At 45.9% G+C, this 14236-nt stretch overlaps 1 protein-coding gene across 1 annotated transcript; it reads right to left on the reverse strand.

Moving 5' to 3' along the window:
• Window positions 1–510: 510 nt before the first annotated feature.
• Window positions 511–1446, reverse strand: LOC120740854 (olfactory receptor 10J5-like). The gene has a single exon (XM_040043349.1). The coding sequence runs from the start codon at window positions 1444–1446 to the stop codon at window positions 511–513; it is 936 nt and encodes a 311-aa protein (XP_039899283.1).
• Between the last annotated feature and the right edge of the window lie 12790 nt (window positions 1447–14236).

The following is a 14236-nucleotide window of genomic DNA, read 5'->3' on the forward strand; positions in this document are numbered from 1 at the left end:
CTTTCAGTGTTGGAGAATCTAATTTCAAAAAATTGCTGAAATCTGTTTTTTTGAGTGTCTCAAAGAATTCAGTGACAAAAGGTCCACCATGTTGGTGTCGCTTTTACCAATTTTATCTGGACATCCTACATCAGGGGTGTCAAACTCCAGGCCTCAAGGGCCGGTGTCCTGCAGGTTTTAGATGTGTCCTTGATCCAACACAGCTGATTTAAATGGATAAATGACCTCCTCAACATGTCTTGAAGTTCTCCACAGGCCTGGTAATGAACAAATCATTTGATTCAGGTGTGTTGACCCAAGGTGAGATCTAACACCTGCAGGACACCGGCCCTCGAGGCCTGGAGTTCGACATGTGGAAGGTACCGTGTGGCTGCTTATGTGTTGCTGAATGATTAAAGGCTTTGCTGTCTCTCACAGTGTTTAAGTGGCTGAAGACTGAATGCAGCCTAACAGGAAACAACAGCCAGTGAAGAAATGTCTTTAAATATTCTCATTTGTTTAATACATCTGCTACATGATCCAAACTTTCCAGTAGATCAAACTTTTACATATGTCACGAATTTTGGACATTTTCAGCCCGTACAGCACAGGATTAAAGAGCGGCTGACACATAAGCCAGTACAGTGATATCAAAATACGTAAAATGTTTGGTACAGTGTTCATATTAAATCTGCTCTGCAATACTTCAAAGCAAGCCCCAAAACAGAAGTTGAGCAGAGAAGCGAGGTGAGGCGTGCAGGTGCTGACGGCTTTCTGTCGCATCTGTTTGGATCCAGAAAAACAGACTTTCAGGATCCTCATGTAGGTGAAAAAGATTAACGTGAGAGGCAGAAAAATGGTGAATGCTGTGCTGATCAGTCCATAGATGTTATTGACTGTGGTGTCAGAACAGGCCAGTTTAACAATGGCATAGTTATCACAGTACACTTTGTTGATGATGTTCCCACACAGCTGCAGAGGTGAGCTCAGAGAAACTGTCACAGCAACCAGCAACAAAGCATAGATCCACGACACAGCGATGAGCACAGAAACCGTGCTGGATGTCATTCGTGTGTTATACTGCAGAGGACAGCAGATGGCAAGATATCTGTCATAAGACATGACGGCTAAGTTATAAAACTCTACACTTCCATAAGAGTACAGACAGAAGATCTGCAGGAAGCAGAGAGGAGCAGAAACAGTGTGAACATCAGAGAGGATCTGAAGCAGGAGGAACGGAAACAGCCCTGTACTACCATACAGCTCATTCACAAACAGGCTGCACAGAAACATGTACATAGGTTCATGTAAGCTTCTGTTCACACAGATAACCACAATCAGCAGGACATTGGCGCAAATGATTAAAGAATATAAAGACAAGAGAAGCAAGAAAAACAAGTATTTTGTAGGCCCGGCATCAAAGTAGGCACCAAGGATGAAGTATGAGCCCTCTGTGAAGTTTATCATGATGCAAAGGTCCGTCACAATCAGCTTAATGAACAATACTTACACCAAATATTTTCATATAAAAACACACATGCACTGATGAGAAATGTGTAACTGCATAACAATATTTCACAGAGCAAATGAAAGGAACCTGTCAGAGTTTTTAACTGAAAACCTCCAAAAAGTCAAAAAGCAGTGAGTGCATCAGACCAGCTTCTTTTAAAGCCTTCGGCTCAGCAGACGCCCCCAGCAGCAGAATGACATCATCCTCTGAACCTTCCACTGGCTGCTGACTGCTGTGAAATGTTAACATCAGCTTTCAAACTGGCAACATAACAGGGTGTGCTTCCAATGGCATTTACAATGATCCACAGGGATGGGTGCTGTTTGTGTGTGAAGTTTTCCTATTTTAGTTAGAAGACCCAAATGCCATGCTGCAATACTACACTGCTGTGGTAGCCAGCATTTCAAATGCAGGTTGTGTGGTTTATTACTGTTACTGAAGGATACTCGCTGTAAGTGTCACAGAAATGGCTTATGTATAAAGAAGTTTAATAGATGGTTCCAGCAGTTAAAATGTTCTTGCTTGTACATTTCTGTGGACAATATTGTAAAGGTGCGTTTTCTTGTACAAGAGACATGTTTATCTTGTCACAAAGAACCAGTTTTGTTACACCGCTATTATCGCGAGGTTTGGGCGTGATAATATAGGCTGTGAGCCCACGTTTAATAATCACGCTAAGGAGTTCAGCGAGCTATCTGCAAAAGCCTGGTTAGTCTACCAGCTGTTCAAGAATGCACAGGACTGTAAAGTTATTGTTCTAGGACCTCCGAAGTGGCAGGTGGCCACGAGCCTTTGTGTTTTATGTTTGTAGTTTTCATGGCGTTCAATAAATGCAGCAAAGCGCCCGTCTTGAAGAAGCCGTGCCTGTGTTGTCATTTCGGAGTTATACTCGCCACACCAACACCAACCAGATGTTTAAATCTTAATATAAATGAGTAACAGTCGGTTGACATTAGGTAAGGCTGCACTTTTTGCAGCGATCTCGTATAGAAAACTATTCCTCGCGTATATAAAACAGGTCCGCGGCTCCGAACCGCAGCAAAGGGACCTCTGGCTAATACGTCGGGTTTGTGTCGGGCTCGTAGCTGAAAACTAGCTTTACTTTGTTGTCTGGGTCGACTTTGCTAGCGAGAGACAGAGAGAGGTGTTGAAAGGCTGCTGCAACGGAGCTTATTGTTTCAGAGGAAAACACGAACACGGTGTACAGTCGAGTCTTAATAGCTTACTTACAACTGGGCTCGTCAGGCTCTCTTCTTGGCTGCAGTGGTTATTATTATATTTACATGCTTCCAGCTCCCGTTTTTCCTCGATGACAGCTCGTACACAGACACTCGCTCACAGACACATAACGGGTATGGCAGTCCATTCTCCCTGCAGCACGGACTACACTGCCCATGAGGCTACATGCTTTCGGGCTATGCCTGTAACACTTTGCTATTACCTTCATATTAAATAACGTTAACTAGTAATGACTTCATCAGCTACTCTTAGTACCATTGATGTAAAGTTAGACTCTTTTTCTCCAATTGATCTTTCTGAGTTAACTTCAATAATTACTTCCTCCAAACCATCAACGTGTCTTTTAGACCCCATTCCTACAAAACTGCTCAAAGAAGTCCTGCCATTAATTAATTCTTCGATCTTAAACATGATCAACCTATCTCTAATAATCGGCTATGTACCACAGGCCTTCAAGCTGGCTGTAGTTAAACCTTTACTCAAAAAGCATCTCTAGACCCAGCAGTCTTAGCTAATTATAGGCCAATCTCCAACCTTCCTTTATATCAAACATCCTTGAAAGAGTAGTTGTCAAACAGCTAACAGACCATCTGCAGAGGCTTATTTGAAGAGTTTCAGTCAGGTTTCAGAGCTCATCACAGCACAGAAACAGCTTTAGTGAAGGTTACAAATGATCTTCTTATGGCCTCTGACAGTGGACTCATCTCTGTGCTTGTCCTGCTAGACCTCAGTGCAGCGTTCGATACTGTCGACCATAATATCCTATTAGAGCGATTAGAACATGCTGTAGGTATTACAGGTACTGTGCTGCAGTGGTTTGTATCATATCTATCTAATAGACTCCAGTTTGTGCATGTAAATGGAGAGTCCTCTTCACACACTGAGGTTAATTATGGAGTTCCACAGGGTTCAGTGCTAGGACCAATTCTGTTTACATTATACATGCTTCCCTTAGGCAGCATCATTAGAAGACATAGCATACATTTACACTGCTATGCAGATGACACCCAGCTCTATCTGTCCATGAAGACAGATAACACACAACAATGAGTTAAACTGCAGGAATGTCTTAAAAAGACATAAAGACCTGGATGGCTGCTAACTTTCTGCTTCTTAATTCAGATCAAACTGAGGTTATTGTACTCGGCCCTGAAAAGCTTAGAAATATGGTCTCTAAGCAGATTCTTACTCTGGATGGCATTACCTTGGCCTCTAGTAACGCTGTGAGGAACCTTGGAGTCATTTTTGATCAGGACATGTCCTTCAATGCACATATTAAACAAATATGTAAGACTGCTTTCTTCCATTTGTGCAACATCTCTAAAGTTAGAAATATCCTGTCTCAGAGTGACGCTGAAAAACTAGTTCATGCATTTATTACTTCCAGGCTGGACGACTGTAATTCGTTATTATCAGGAAGTCCTAAAAACTCCCTTAAAGCCTTCAGCTGATCCAAAATGCTGCAGCAAGAGTCCTGACAGGGACTAGAAAGAGAGAGCAGATTTCTCCTGTTTTGGCTTCCTGTTAAATCCAGAATTCAAAATCCTGCTCCTCACATACAAGGTCTTAAATAATCAGGCCCCATCTTATCTTAATGACCTTGTAGTACCATATCACCCTATTAGAGCACTTCGCTCTCACACTGCAGGCCTACTTGTGTTAGGATGCCTGGGTCTTTGACCCGGGGTTTTGAGTTTATTATATTATTTGTCATTTCTAGTCTTCGGTTTCTTTGTTAGAGTTCTGTCTTATGGTTCACGTCTCTGTTCCCTCTGTTGCAGTGCCTGCCTGTGAGTCTGTGTCTTTAAGTTCAGTCTGTGTTATGTTTCCTGTTTTACTTTGGAGGTGCATGTCTTATGTTAATGTATCTGGTTGTGCTTCCCCTGTTTCGTTAGGCCTGATTTGCCCCAGCTGTGTTTCCCTCCTGTTGCCCGTTCCCTGATTGCTCCCTCTGTGTATTTAAGCCCTGTGTTTCAGTTTGTTTATGTCATGATCTACCCTTATCTTGCTGTGTGTTTTGTTTGCGTAAGTTTACCTTGGAGTCTTACCGTATTTTCACGACCATAAGGCGCACTAAAAAGTCTTAGATTTTCTTCAAAAAGTGCGGCGCGCCCTATAGCGCGGTGCGCCCTGTGTGTTGTAAGGAGGATGTAGTAGAGAACACCATGAGAACGCTAAAGGGTGAAGTGTGGGCGTTGATCGTATATACCGGGACAATCGCACATACCTGTCTAAAAGGACAGGTATGTGCATTATGTGGAACATCGTTGTTTTAACAACCCTGAAAATGGCAAAGAGACACGCTTATGAAGCACAGTTTAAACTGAAGGCCATCAGCTATGCGGAGGAACATGGAAATCGAGCAGCCACGAGAGAATTTAAGATTAACGAATCGATGGTTCGCAAATGGAGGAAGCTAGAAAACAAGCTCCGGCAGGTCAAGAAAACGCAGCTGAGTTTCCGCGGACATAAGGCGAGGTGGCCCGAGTTGGAGGAAAGACTCGAGCGGTGGATCATCGAGCAAAGAACGAGCGGGAGAAGCGTTTCGACGGTCACCATTCGGCTAAAAGCAGTTTAACTAGCTGAAGAGATGAACATTGAACATTTCCAAGGAGGTCCGTCTTGGTGCTTTCGTTTTATGAAACGGTGCCATTTTTCCATCTGGACCGGGACTACGGTAGCGCAGCAACTTCCAGCGGATTATAAGGAAAAGCTGGCCATCTTCCGCTCCTACTGCAGCAAACACATCGGCGACAAAAACATCCAGCCCAGCCACATCACAAACATGGACGAGGTCCCGCTCACTTTTGACATCCCGGTGAGTCACACTGTGGAGAAGAAGGGGACCAGCACGGTAGCGATACGCACAACGGGGTATGAAAAGTCTTCTTTTACTGTTGTGCTTGGCTGCCATGCTAATGGACAGAAACTGCCGCCTATGGTGATTTTTAAGAGAAAGACTTTGCCTAAAGAGAAGTTTCCAGCAGGAATCATCATTAAGGCAAATGAAAAGGGCTGGATGGATGAGGAAATGATGAAAGAGTGGCTGAGGGAGGTGTATGTAAGGAGACCAGGTGGTTTTTTCCACGCATCACCATCGCTCTTAATCTGTGACTCTATGTGTGTCCATCTCACAGCCGATGTGAAAAAACTAGTGAAACAAATGAACTGTGAGCTTGCTGTCATTCCGGGAGGCCTGACAAAGGAACTCCAACCGCTGGACATCGGTGTGAACCGCCCGTTCAAAGTAAGGCTGCGAGCGGCCTGGGAGCGATGGATGACCGGTGGAGACCACAGTTTCACTAAGAGTGGAAGGCAGCGCCGGGCGAGTTATGCCACAATTTGCCAATGGATTGTAGATGATTGGGCTAACATGTCTGCTGGCACTGTTGTTCGAGCTTTCGCAAAAGCCGGCATCGTTTCCGAGGAGCCGCACGGCACGGAAAGTGACTCTGACGGTGAAGACGGTGAACCTGGCATGTTTGATGGAGATTTAGCGCAGCTGTTCAATTCAGACACAGAGGATGAGGACTTCGAAGGGTTTGATTGATGATAAAAATGTGAGTATCAAACTCAGTTTTGCTCCTGCTTTATTTTTAAATATGCACACTTGTATGCTTGTGTGTTGTTGATGATGACGATTACCGGTAATAGAAATGTGAGTAAGGTACCGAATTCAGGTTTGCTCCCGCTTTATTTTTAAATACGCATACGGTACTTGTATGCGCCCTATGGTCCAGTGCGCCTTATGTGTGTGTTAAATACAGTAATGGCACACATAACTGAGACTGCGCCTTTTAGTACAGTGCGTCTTATAGTCGTGAAAATACGGTAGTTTTGCTGCCCTCATGCTGTGTGGATCTCCCTGTGTCTCACTGTGAGTTTAGTTTAGTTTGCTTTTGTATAACTTTCCTCTGCCAGCAAATAAAGCTGAGTTCTTTGTGTTTAAACGTGCCTAATTTTGGGTTCAACTCCTGCCTGCCACACAGCGATTCATGACAGAACGATGCGACCAGAACATGGACCCTGCAGACTCTTCAGCCTTTGAGTTTAACGCTGAGATGGATCAGATGATTAAGCTTCTTGACCGCATTGCCCAGGCCAAGGATTTGAGAACAATGGCGGTTGGGCTAAGCGCAGTAGACGCTGTCATTCGGAGCAACCCTTGGCTAAATCTGTTTTCTACGGACACTGTGCTGGGCAGCTCCATAGCTGCCTGGAGGGAGCAAGTCAGGGCTGGCGAGCTAGCTCTCTCTATTTCCACCTCCACTTCTTTACCGCTGCCTCAGGACAACACACACTCTCCACCTGCCTCAACGCTGTCACGGACTTCCTCTCCTTCCTCCCGTCAGCCGGGACCTTGTTCGCCTGTCCGTTCACCTGCCTTTTTCCTGGCGGCTATGTGGTCGGAGGATGAGGAGGTGGTCTCCATTTCTCCACCGGTTCCCTCTTCCAGAAGGAAACGTCGCCCTTGCCACCGCCACTCCTCTCCCCAGTCCTCTGTTCTGCAACCTGGTCCTGCTGGAGGGTCCGAGGGGCCCGTCCGGCCTTCATCTGTTGTTCCCGCTGGGGGTTCTGGAGAACCGCACCAGCCTTTGTTTGCCTTTCGAGGGGCCCGTCCAGCAACCTGCCTCCGCTGCAGAATCCGGGTTCCTTCTATATCCATCATTCGTAGATAAGGACTAGCATTATCTAGTATCCACCCTCGACACAATTATTCGAGACCACTCTCTAAGTCGACTCACGGTTCTGACTGCTTCTAAACGGCTTATCATCTCCGATGAAGTTCAGTGGCCTCGCACTCTGCTCTCGGACGATTTGTGGGGTTATTATTATAGAAGATTATTTTCCCCTAATCAGTCTTTTAATTCATCAACTCCCCCCAAGCTGCTGCTGTCACTTCTGTTCATTCAGAAATCAGCTCAGTTTTTATCGGTACCTTATCTGAAGTAATTAATAAGCTAAGCACCCCCTCTCCATCTTCTACTCAAAGACAAGCACACGCAAGCTTTACGAGCCGTCAAGCGTTACCTCAAATCCAGTGTAGAATGGGAATATGTTTCAGTAAACAGGTAAATAAAACTTCTGTCAGTGTCCAAATACATATGGACCTAACTGTATATGTCAAATCATAGCAGTATTCAAAGTGGCCTAAATGTGTATTGAAAGTGGTTTTCCATTCACTTTCTCTAAACTTCGCTAAGTGAAGCAGAGAGGAGCAGAAACAGTGTGAACATCAGAGAGGATCTGAAGCAGGAGGAGCGGAAACAGCCCTGTACTACCATACAGCTCATTCACAAACAGGCTGCACAGAAACATGTACATAGGTTCATGTAAGCTTCTGTTCACACAGATAACCACAATCAGCAGGACATTGGCAGCAGCGATCGACTTGTATAAAGATCGAAGTATCTGATAGGGCTGTTTCTGAGTGAGCACCGAGTGTGAGATATAAAACCTGGGAAAAGTTTGTTTTGGTTCTCACTTTGTTGTGAACAGAAAACATCCATCCATCCATCCATCTTCATCCGCTTTATCCGGGGCCGGGTCGCGGGGGCAGCAGCCTAAGCAAAGAGGCCCAGACCTCCCTCTCCCCAGCCACCTCCTCCAGCTTATTCGGGGGAACACCAAGGCGTTTCCAGGCCAGCCGAGAGATATAATCTCTCCAGCGTGTCCTGGGTCTGCCCCGGGGCCTCCTCCCGGTGGGACATGCCTGGAACACCTCACCCAGGAGGCGCCCAGGGGGCATCCTTGTCAGATGCCCGAACCACCTCAGCTGGCTCCTTTCGATGTGGAGCAGCAGCTGCTCTACTCTGAGCCCCTCCCGGATGGCCGAACTTCTCACCCTATCTCTAAGGGAGAGGCCAGCCACCCTTCGGAGGAAGCTCATTTCTGCCGCTTGTATCCGCGATCTCGTTCTTTCGGTCACTACCCACAGCTCGTGGCCATAGGTGAGGGTAGGGACGTAGATCGACCGGTAAATTGAGAGCTTCGCTTTTACACTCAGCTCCCTCTTCACCACGACGGACCGGTGCAGCATCCACATTACTGCAGCTGCAGCCCCAATCCGTCTGTTGATCTCCGGCTCCCTTCTCCCATCACTCGCGAACAAGACCCCGAGATACTTAAACTCCTCCACTTGGGGCAGGAACTCATCCCCAACCCGGAGTGGGCACTCCACCCTTTTCCGGCTGAGAACCATGGCCTCAGATTTGGAGGTGCTGATCCTCATTCCCGCTGCTTCACACTCGACTGCGAACCGTTCCAGTGCGAGCTGGAGGCCCTCACCCGATGAAGCCAACAGAACCACATCATCTGCAAAAATCAGAGATGAGATTCTGAGGCCACCAAAGCGAAAGCCCTCCGCCACTTGGCTGCGCCTAGAAATCCTGTCCATAAAAATTATGAACAGAACCGGAGACAAAGGGCAGCCCTGGCGGAGCCCATCACCCACCGGGAATGAGTCTGACTTATTGCCGGCAATGCGAACCAAGCTCTTGCAACGGTTGTATAGGGATCGAATGGCCCGTAGCAACGGGCCAGACACCCCATATTCCCGCAACACCTCCCACAGGACACCCCGAGGGACACGGTCGAATGCCTTCTCCAAGTCCACAAAACACATGTAGACTGGTTGGGCAAACTCCCATGCACCCTCAAGTATCCTGAAGAGGATAAAGAGCTGGTCCAGTGTTCCGCGACCAGGACGAAAACCGCATTGTTCCTCCTGTATCTGAGGTTCGACTAACGGACGAACTCTCCTTTCCAGCACCCTGGCATAGAAAACATAACTCTGGATAAACGAACAGGCAGAAAATGTTCACCTCTGACAGAACTGTAGCATGTAAGGGTCACGGCAGGGTGGACCGGTGTGTTTGCGGAGCAGACCCAAAAGCAGACACGGTAAACAGAGAAAGCTTAGGTACAACAAAAGCAGGCTGTTTATTTGGCTGACAGGAAAAAACAAAGGCAAGACAAACTGGGGCAAAACTAAACTGTGAACACTAAGACTAACTATGAAAACTATGACAGGAAAAACCCAGAGACATGCCATGACACAAAGGAAAACAGACGACCCGACCCTGAACAGAGGGAGACAGAAGACTTAAATACACAGGATGGTAATGAGGGAAGTGGAAACACCTGGGGAAAAACAGCTGACGCAAATAATCATAATGCCACAGGGGAAGCAAAACTGAACACAATGAACATGGAAACAAGACTTTCAAAGTAAAACGGGAAAAGTGGAGAGACATGAACTGGGAAACGCAAGCTTGACACAAGAGACAGCGAGAGGGAGTGAGAGATTCATTCATTTTTCACAATAAAACAACAAATCAGAGAAACAATAAACAAGTAGTGGGTTGGAGTGTGTTTGCCATCAAATACCCAGAACAATTCAAAACAGTTACTTGATAATACGACAGAGTGCAAGCACATAAAAATGATACCAATAGATTCAAGATGAATTTTAAAACAGATGAAGAGAAGTATTTCTTACAGATTCTTAACAAGTTGATTCTTACACTCATGCGCCTTAACGGTAATATTATTAATATAATTACAGTTCCATATTTGTCGAATAGATTGCCATAGATTAGATATAACAGACACACAAACAAATGTGAATATTGCATCATCATTATCATCACAGTCATGGAGTTGTTTGCTGGTAAAATCCTCAGGTCTTCATTACACCTCATATTAAAGTATACAATAGGTACATGTGTTTTAGTATCAGTTTTCAGGCCCCTCTTCTGTGGAACCAGCTTCCAGTTTGGATTCAGGAGACAGACACTATCTCTACTTTCAAGATTAGGCTTCAAACTTTCCTTTTTGCTAAAGCATATAGTTGGGGCTGGACCAGGTGACCCTGAATCCTCCCTTAGTTATGCTGCAATAGACGTAGGCTGCCGGGGATTCCCATGATGCACTGGGTGTTTCTTCTTCACTCACTATGTGTTAACAGACCTCTCTGCACTGAATCACACTTGTTATTATTCTCTGTCTCTCTTCCACAGCATGTCTTTATCCTGTCTTCCTCCTCTCACCCCACCCAGTCACAGCAGATGGCCCCGCCCCTCCCTGAGCCTGGTTCTGCCGGAGGTTTCTTCCTGTTAAAAGGGAGTTTTTCCTTCCCACTGTCGCATACACACACACACACACACACACACACACACACACACACACACACACACACACACACACACACACACAGACAAACAAATTGAGTTCATGCCTCAATGTGTATATTATTTTCTGTTTCTTAGCATGTGGCTAAAGTGCAACACTAAATGGATCAGCAGTGAGCTGGTGGATGTTCAGAGTTGGTGTCCACATAAATATGGACAACACATTCTACAACACCAGGAAAGAGCTGGAGCAGTGTTTCAGAAAGTCTGTATGAAGTTTGCAGGGTGTGTCTTCATGGATGGGTCCTCTGAGGGGGGTCATTACCGTCCTCAGCCCTCTGAGACCAGAGCTGAGGTCCGCTCCGGCTGATTGGTCTCTCTGGTCAAAAGCACTCACAGATAGTTGCATCAGAGGGAGTTGGAGGAAACTGTGGCTAATGAGGAGACACCTCAGGGACAGAAATGTTTACATGCACAGGTGACCTTTAATCTACCGGTTACAGTGATGATGTGACTCTTACAGCATCAGCAGCCTCTGCAGGTTTACTTCAACAGAAAAGTTCTCTCACTTTGTTCAAAGTCTTAAATTCATCTTTTGTGGAAATAACTAAAAGTCAGCTCTCGAACCAAGACGGCACTGATCCCAGCGCCACGTTAGCTTCCTGTAACATGTTTCACGTTAGTGTCAGAGAAGTGTTAGCCAGAAAAACCTAAACGCTGACGCAGCAGGCAGTGTTTGTGTTCATATATCAGATGTTTTATTCATGTGGAATCAGAGTGACTCTTCAAAGTTCTTGTAGCCATGGAGACCGTGGTTTCTGCTGGTCACTGAGTAATTCGGTGTGACAGCAGCTTGCTGCACAATGCTTTCAGGCCACACCATCATCGCTTCCTTTCTTCTGGCTGTGGTCACGGTGCGTCAGCTGATGCCGCAGCGAGCATTAATGCAATAACTTTACTGAAAGTTCAGCTTTTCACTGATAGGTGGAAGAAGATGTAAGAAAGAGTGGAGGTTAAGGTTTTCTGAGGTTAAGGCTATTAAAATGTAATATTCTGATTCATTTTAAAGATTTTCTTTTTTGGATCCAAACTTTTTCCACTTTCTGTTTGACGCTGGTGCGTTTAACATTTTTTTCTTTTTATTATGCCTTCCCTGTCCAGCACTGTAGCAATCAAAACTGTTGTCTGAAGGCCAAGAAAAATGCCCAACAGATTTACTTTCCCGAGTGGACCTTTTCCTATACTCGTCCACTTGATTGTCATAGTTGATTCACTCTTTATTATTTATTTTTATTTTATTATTACAATCAGAAAGAATAAACTAGAGGAGAAGAGGGATAAAGAGAAAAGACACTGAAAATCTTATTCACCACCTGCTGAGAAAAAAACACAAGCAAAAAGAAAACAGCAGAGTAGGGAAACTACAACAACTAGCATAAGCACAGGTAACAGCAAATAATAAATACCGAATCGTACTGAGCAGCACACAAGACTGACAATGCATGATATGTTTGGAGGCAGCAGCCAGCCAAGAGAGTGTGTGTCTGTGAATACCTTTTTGTCCACCTGTGTGTGTGAGAGCGCTTGTATCCATAAGGTTTCTCCATGTAAATGTCTAATAGTAGATCGGTAGGTGTGGGGAGTCATAGCCCTGCCCCCAGGGACATGAAGCAGGCATGGAAGAGATCCAGGCCCCAGACATCTAGAGGCCGTCCAGAGTGCGGGAGCCCACGGAGGACCACCAGAGTGCCAGCAAAGCCACCCTCCTTGAAAGAGCTGTGAACAGTTCCAGATGAGGGGTCACCCAGCAGCCACGGCGCAGAAGCCACGGGGGGCTGCTGGGTGAAATGCCCGCAGGCTCTGCCAGCAGCCAGCTGTGCCAGAGAGGACTGAGCCCCGACCGAGTCACAGGCGCCAGGCCCCTCCAAGCAGCCACCAGGAATGAGCTGTTACATACCTGAGGGCCCAGCACCGGACACCAAAAACCACCAACGCACCGACACCTGAGGACATCAGCCACTGGCAGGGAGTGTGATGGGGGGAGATAGGCTTCCATACTTTGGAGGGCCGGAGATGTTCACAGAGAGGTGGAGTCTAAGACAAAAACACAACATATAAACACAGACAAACAGGTGCACACAGACACAAACGCGCATTCCCACCCTCATGCACACATATACAAACACTCAGCACTCACTCAACGTGGAGAGAAACAGAAATGAACACTGTACACACACTCACACCCCCCCTACATACTCTATAGCCATGGTCCAGGCACCATCACCCTCAAAGGGGCAATCTGACCCCAAACCCAGGAGATGTTGCCCTTTTCACTGTGGTGGAGACAAGCAGACCACCCCCGGTCCTGCAGCAGCAAAGAAGCCAGCATCCCGGATCCAGACCAGATGGCCAACTACTCCTCCCAGCCCCCTGCCCCCGATGGCGAACAGAGAACGCAGTTATGAAGACCCCACACCTCTCTCTGCCTGTTCATATGTGGTCTTGCTGCGTGCTGTTCTAAAGTGCATTTAAAACAGGTGGCCTCTCCTGCACCTCAGTGACATACCTGCACTCCAAGGTCCTGCATGCCTGGGGCGTTTGATGGAGTGGGAAGAGGGAGGCAGTTGGGGGCAGTTTAATAACACACTTTAATAAATGACAGTTTTAACCTAATTAAAAAACAAATACGTTGATTCATTGAAATAAGTAAACCAGTTAAAGAAAAACAGGAAAATGTAAGATAATAACAAAAAAAAAAATCACATGTAGTGAATAAATCTACAGGCTAACACGTGATAAATCAAGTTTGTTTATAAATAATCTGTATTTACAACAATAACGTGGATTTTTAAAATAAAAAAATGTATTAATCACGTAAATTTCCTGCACCTGTCACAGACGTCCACATGACGATCCAGTCAAAGCTGTCCAAGATGTTGAACTTCATGTTGTGTCACGGTTGGACATCTAAAATTTGGATGCAGTTTGGACGTCGTACAGATCTCCTGAACTGGTCATGGACCGAACACGATGGTCTGCACGTTTATCCGCCGTCTAGTGTTTGGTGGGGGAGGAACTTCTCTGTGGACGGCGCCGTCTTCAGTTCTTCTTTCTCTGCTTTTCTGCTTCTTGGGCTACCTGCCTCCTTCAGGGTTTCACTCATTGCTCCACACTTCATGGCAGCAGTTCCTAAAGTTGCTCTAGCTGATTATACCTCTGATACCTGAAAACTAAAACTTCTAACAGTCATGTTTCTGTATTGTATAATGTGCCTTTAATGCCATCAAGGAGGTTTGTAACGTATAGATCTTGTATGTTGTTATCTCCTTCGTATAAAACGTCTTATTGCCCATAAAAGAGGAAGTTCACTCAGGCC

This window comes from Simochromis diagramma, unplaced genomic scaffold, assembly GCF_900408965.1.
Source record: "Simochromis diagramma unplaced genomic scaffold, fSimDia1.1 OVJJ01000377.1, whole genome shotgun sequence".
In the NCBI taxonomy this organism is placed as follows: Eukaryota; Metazoa; Chordata; class Actinopteri; order Cichliformes; family Cichlidae; genus Simochromis; species Simochromis diagramma.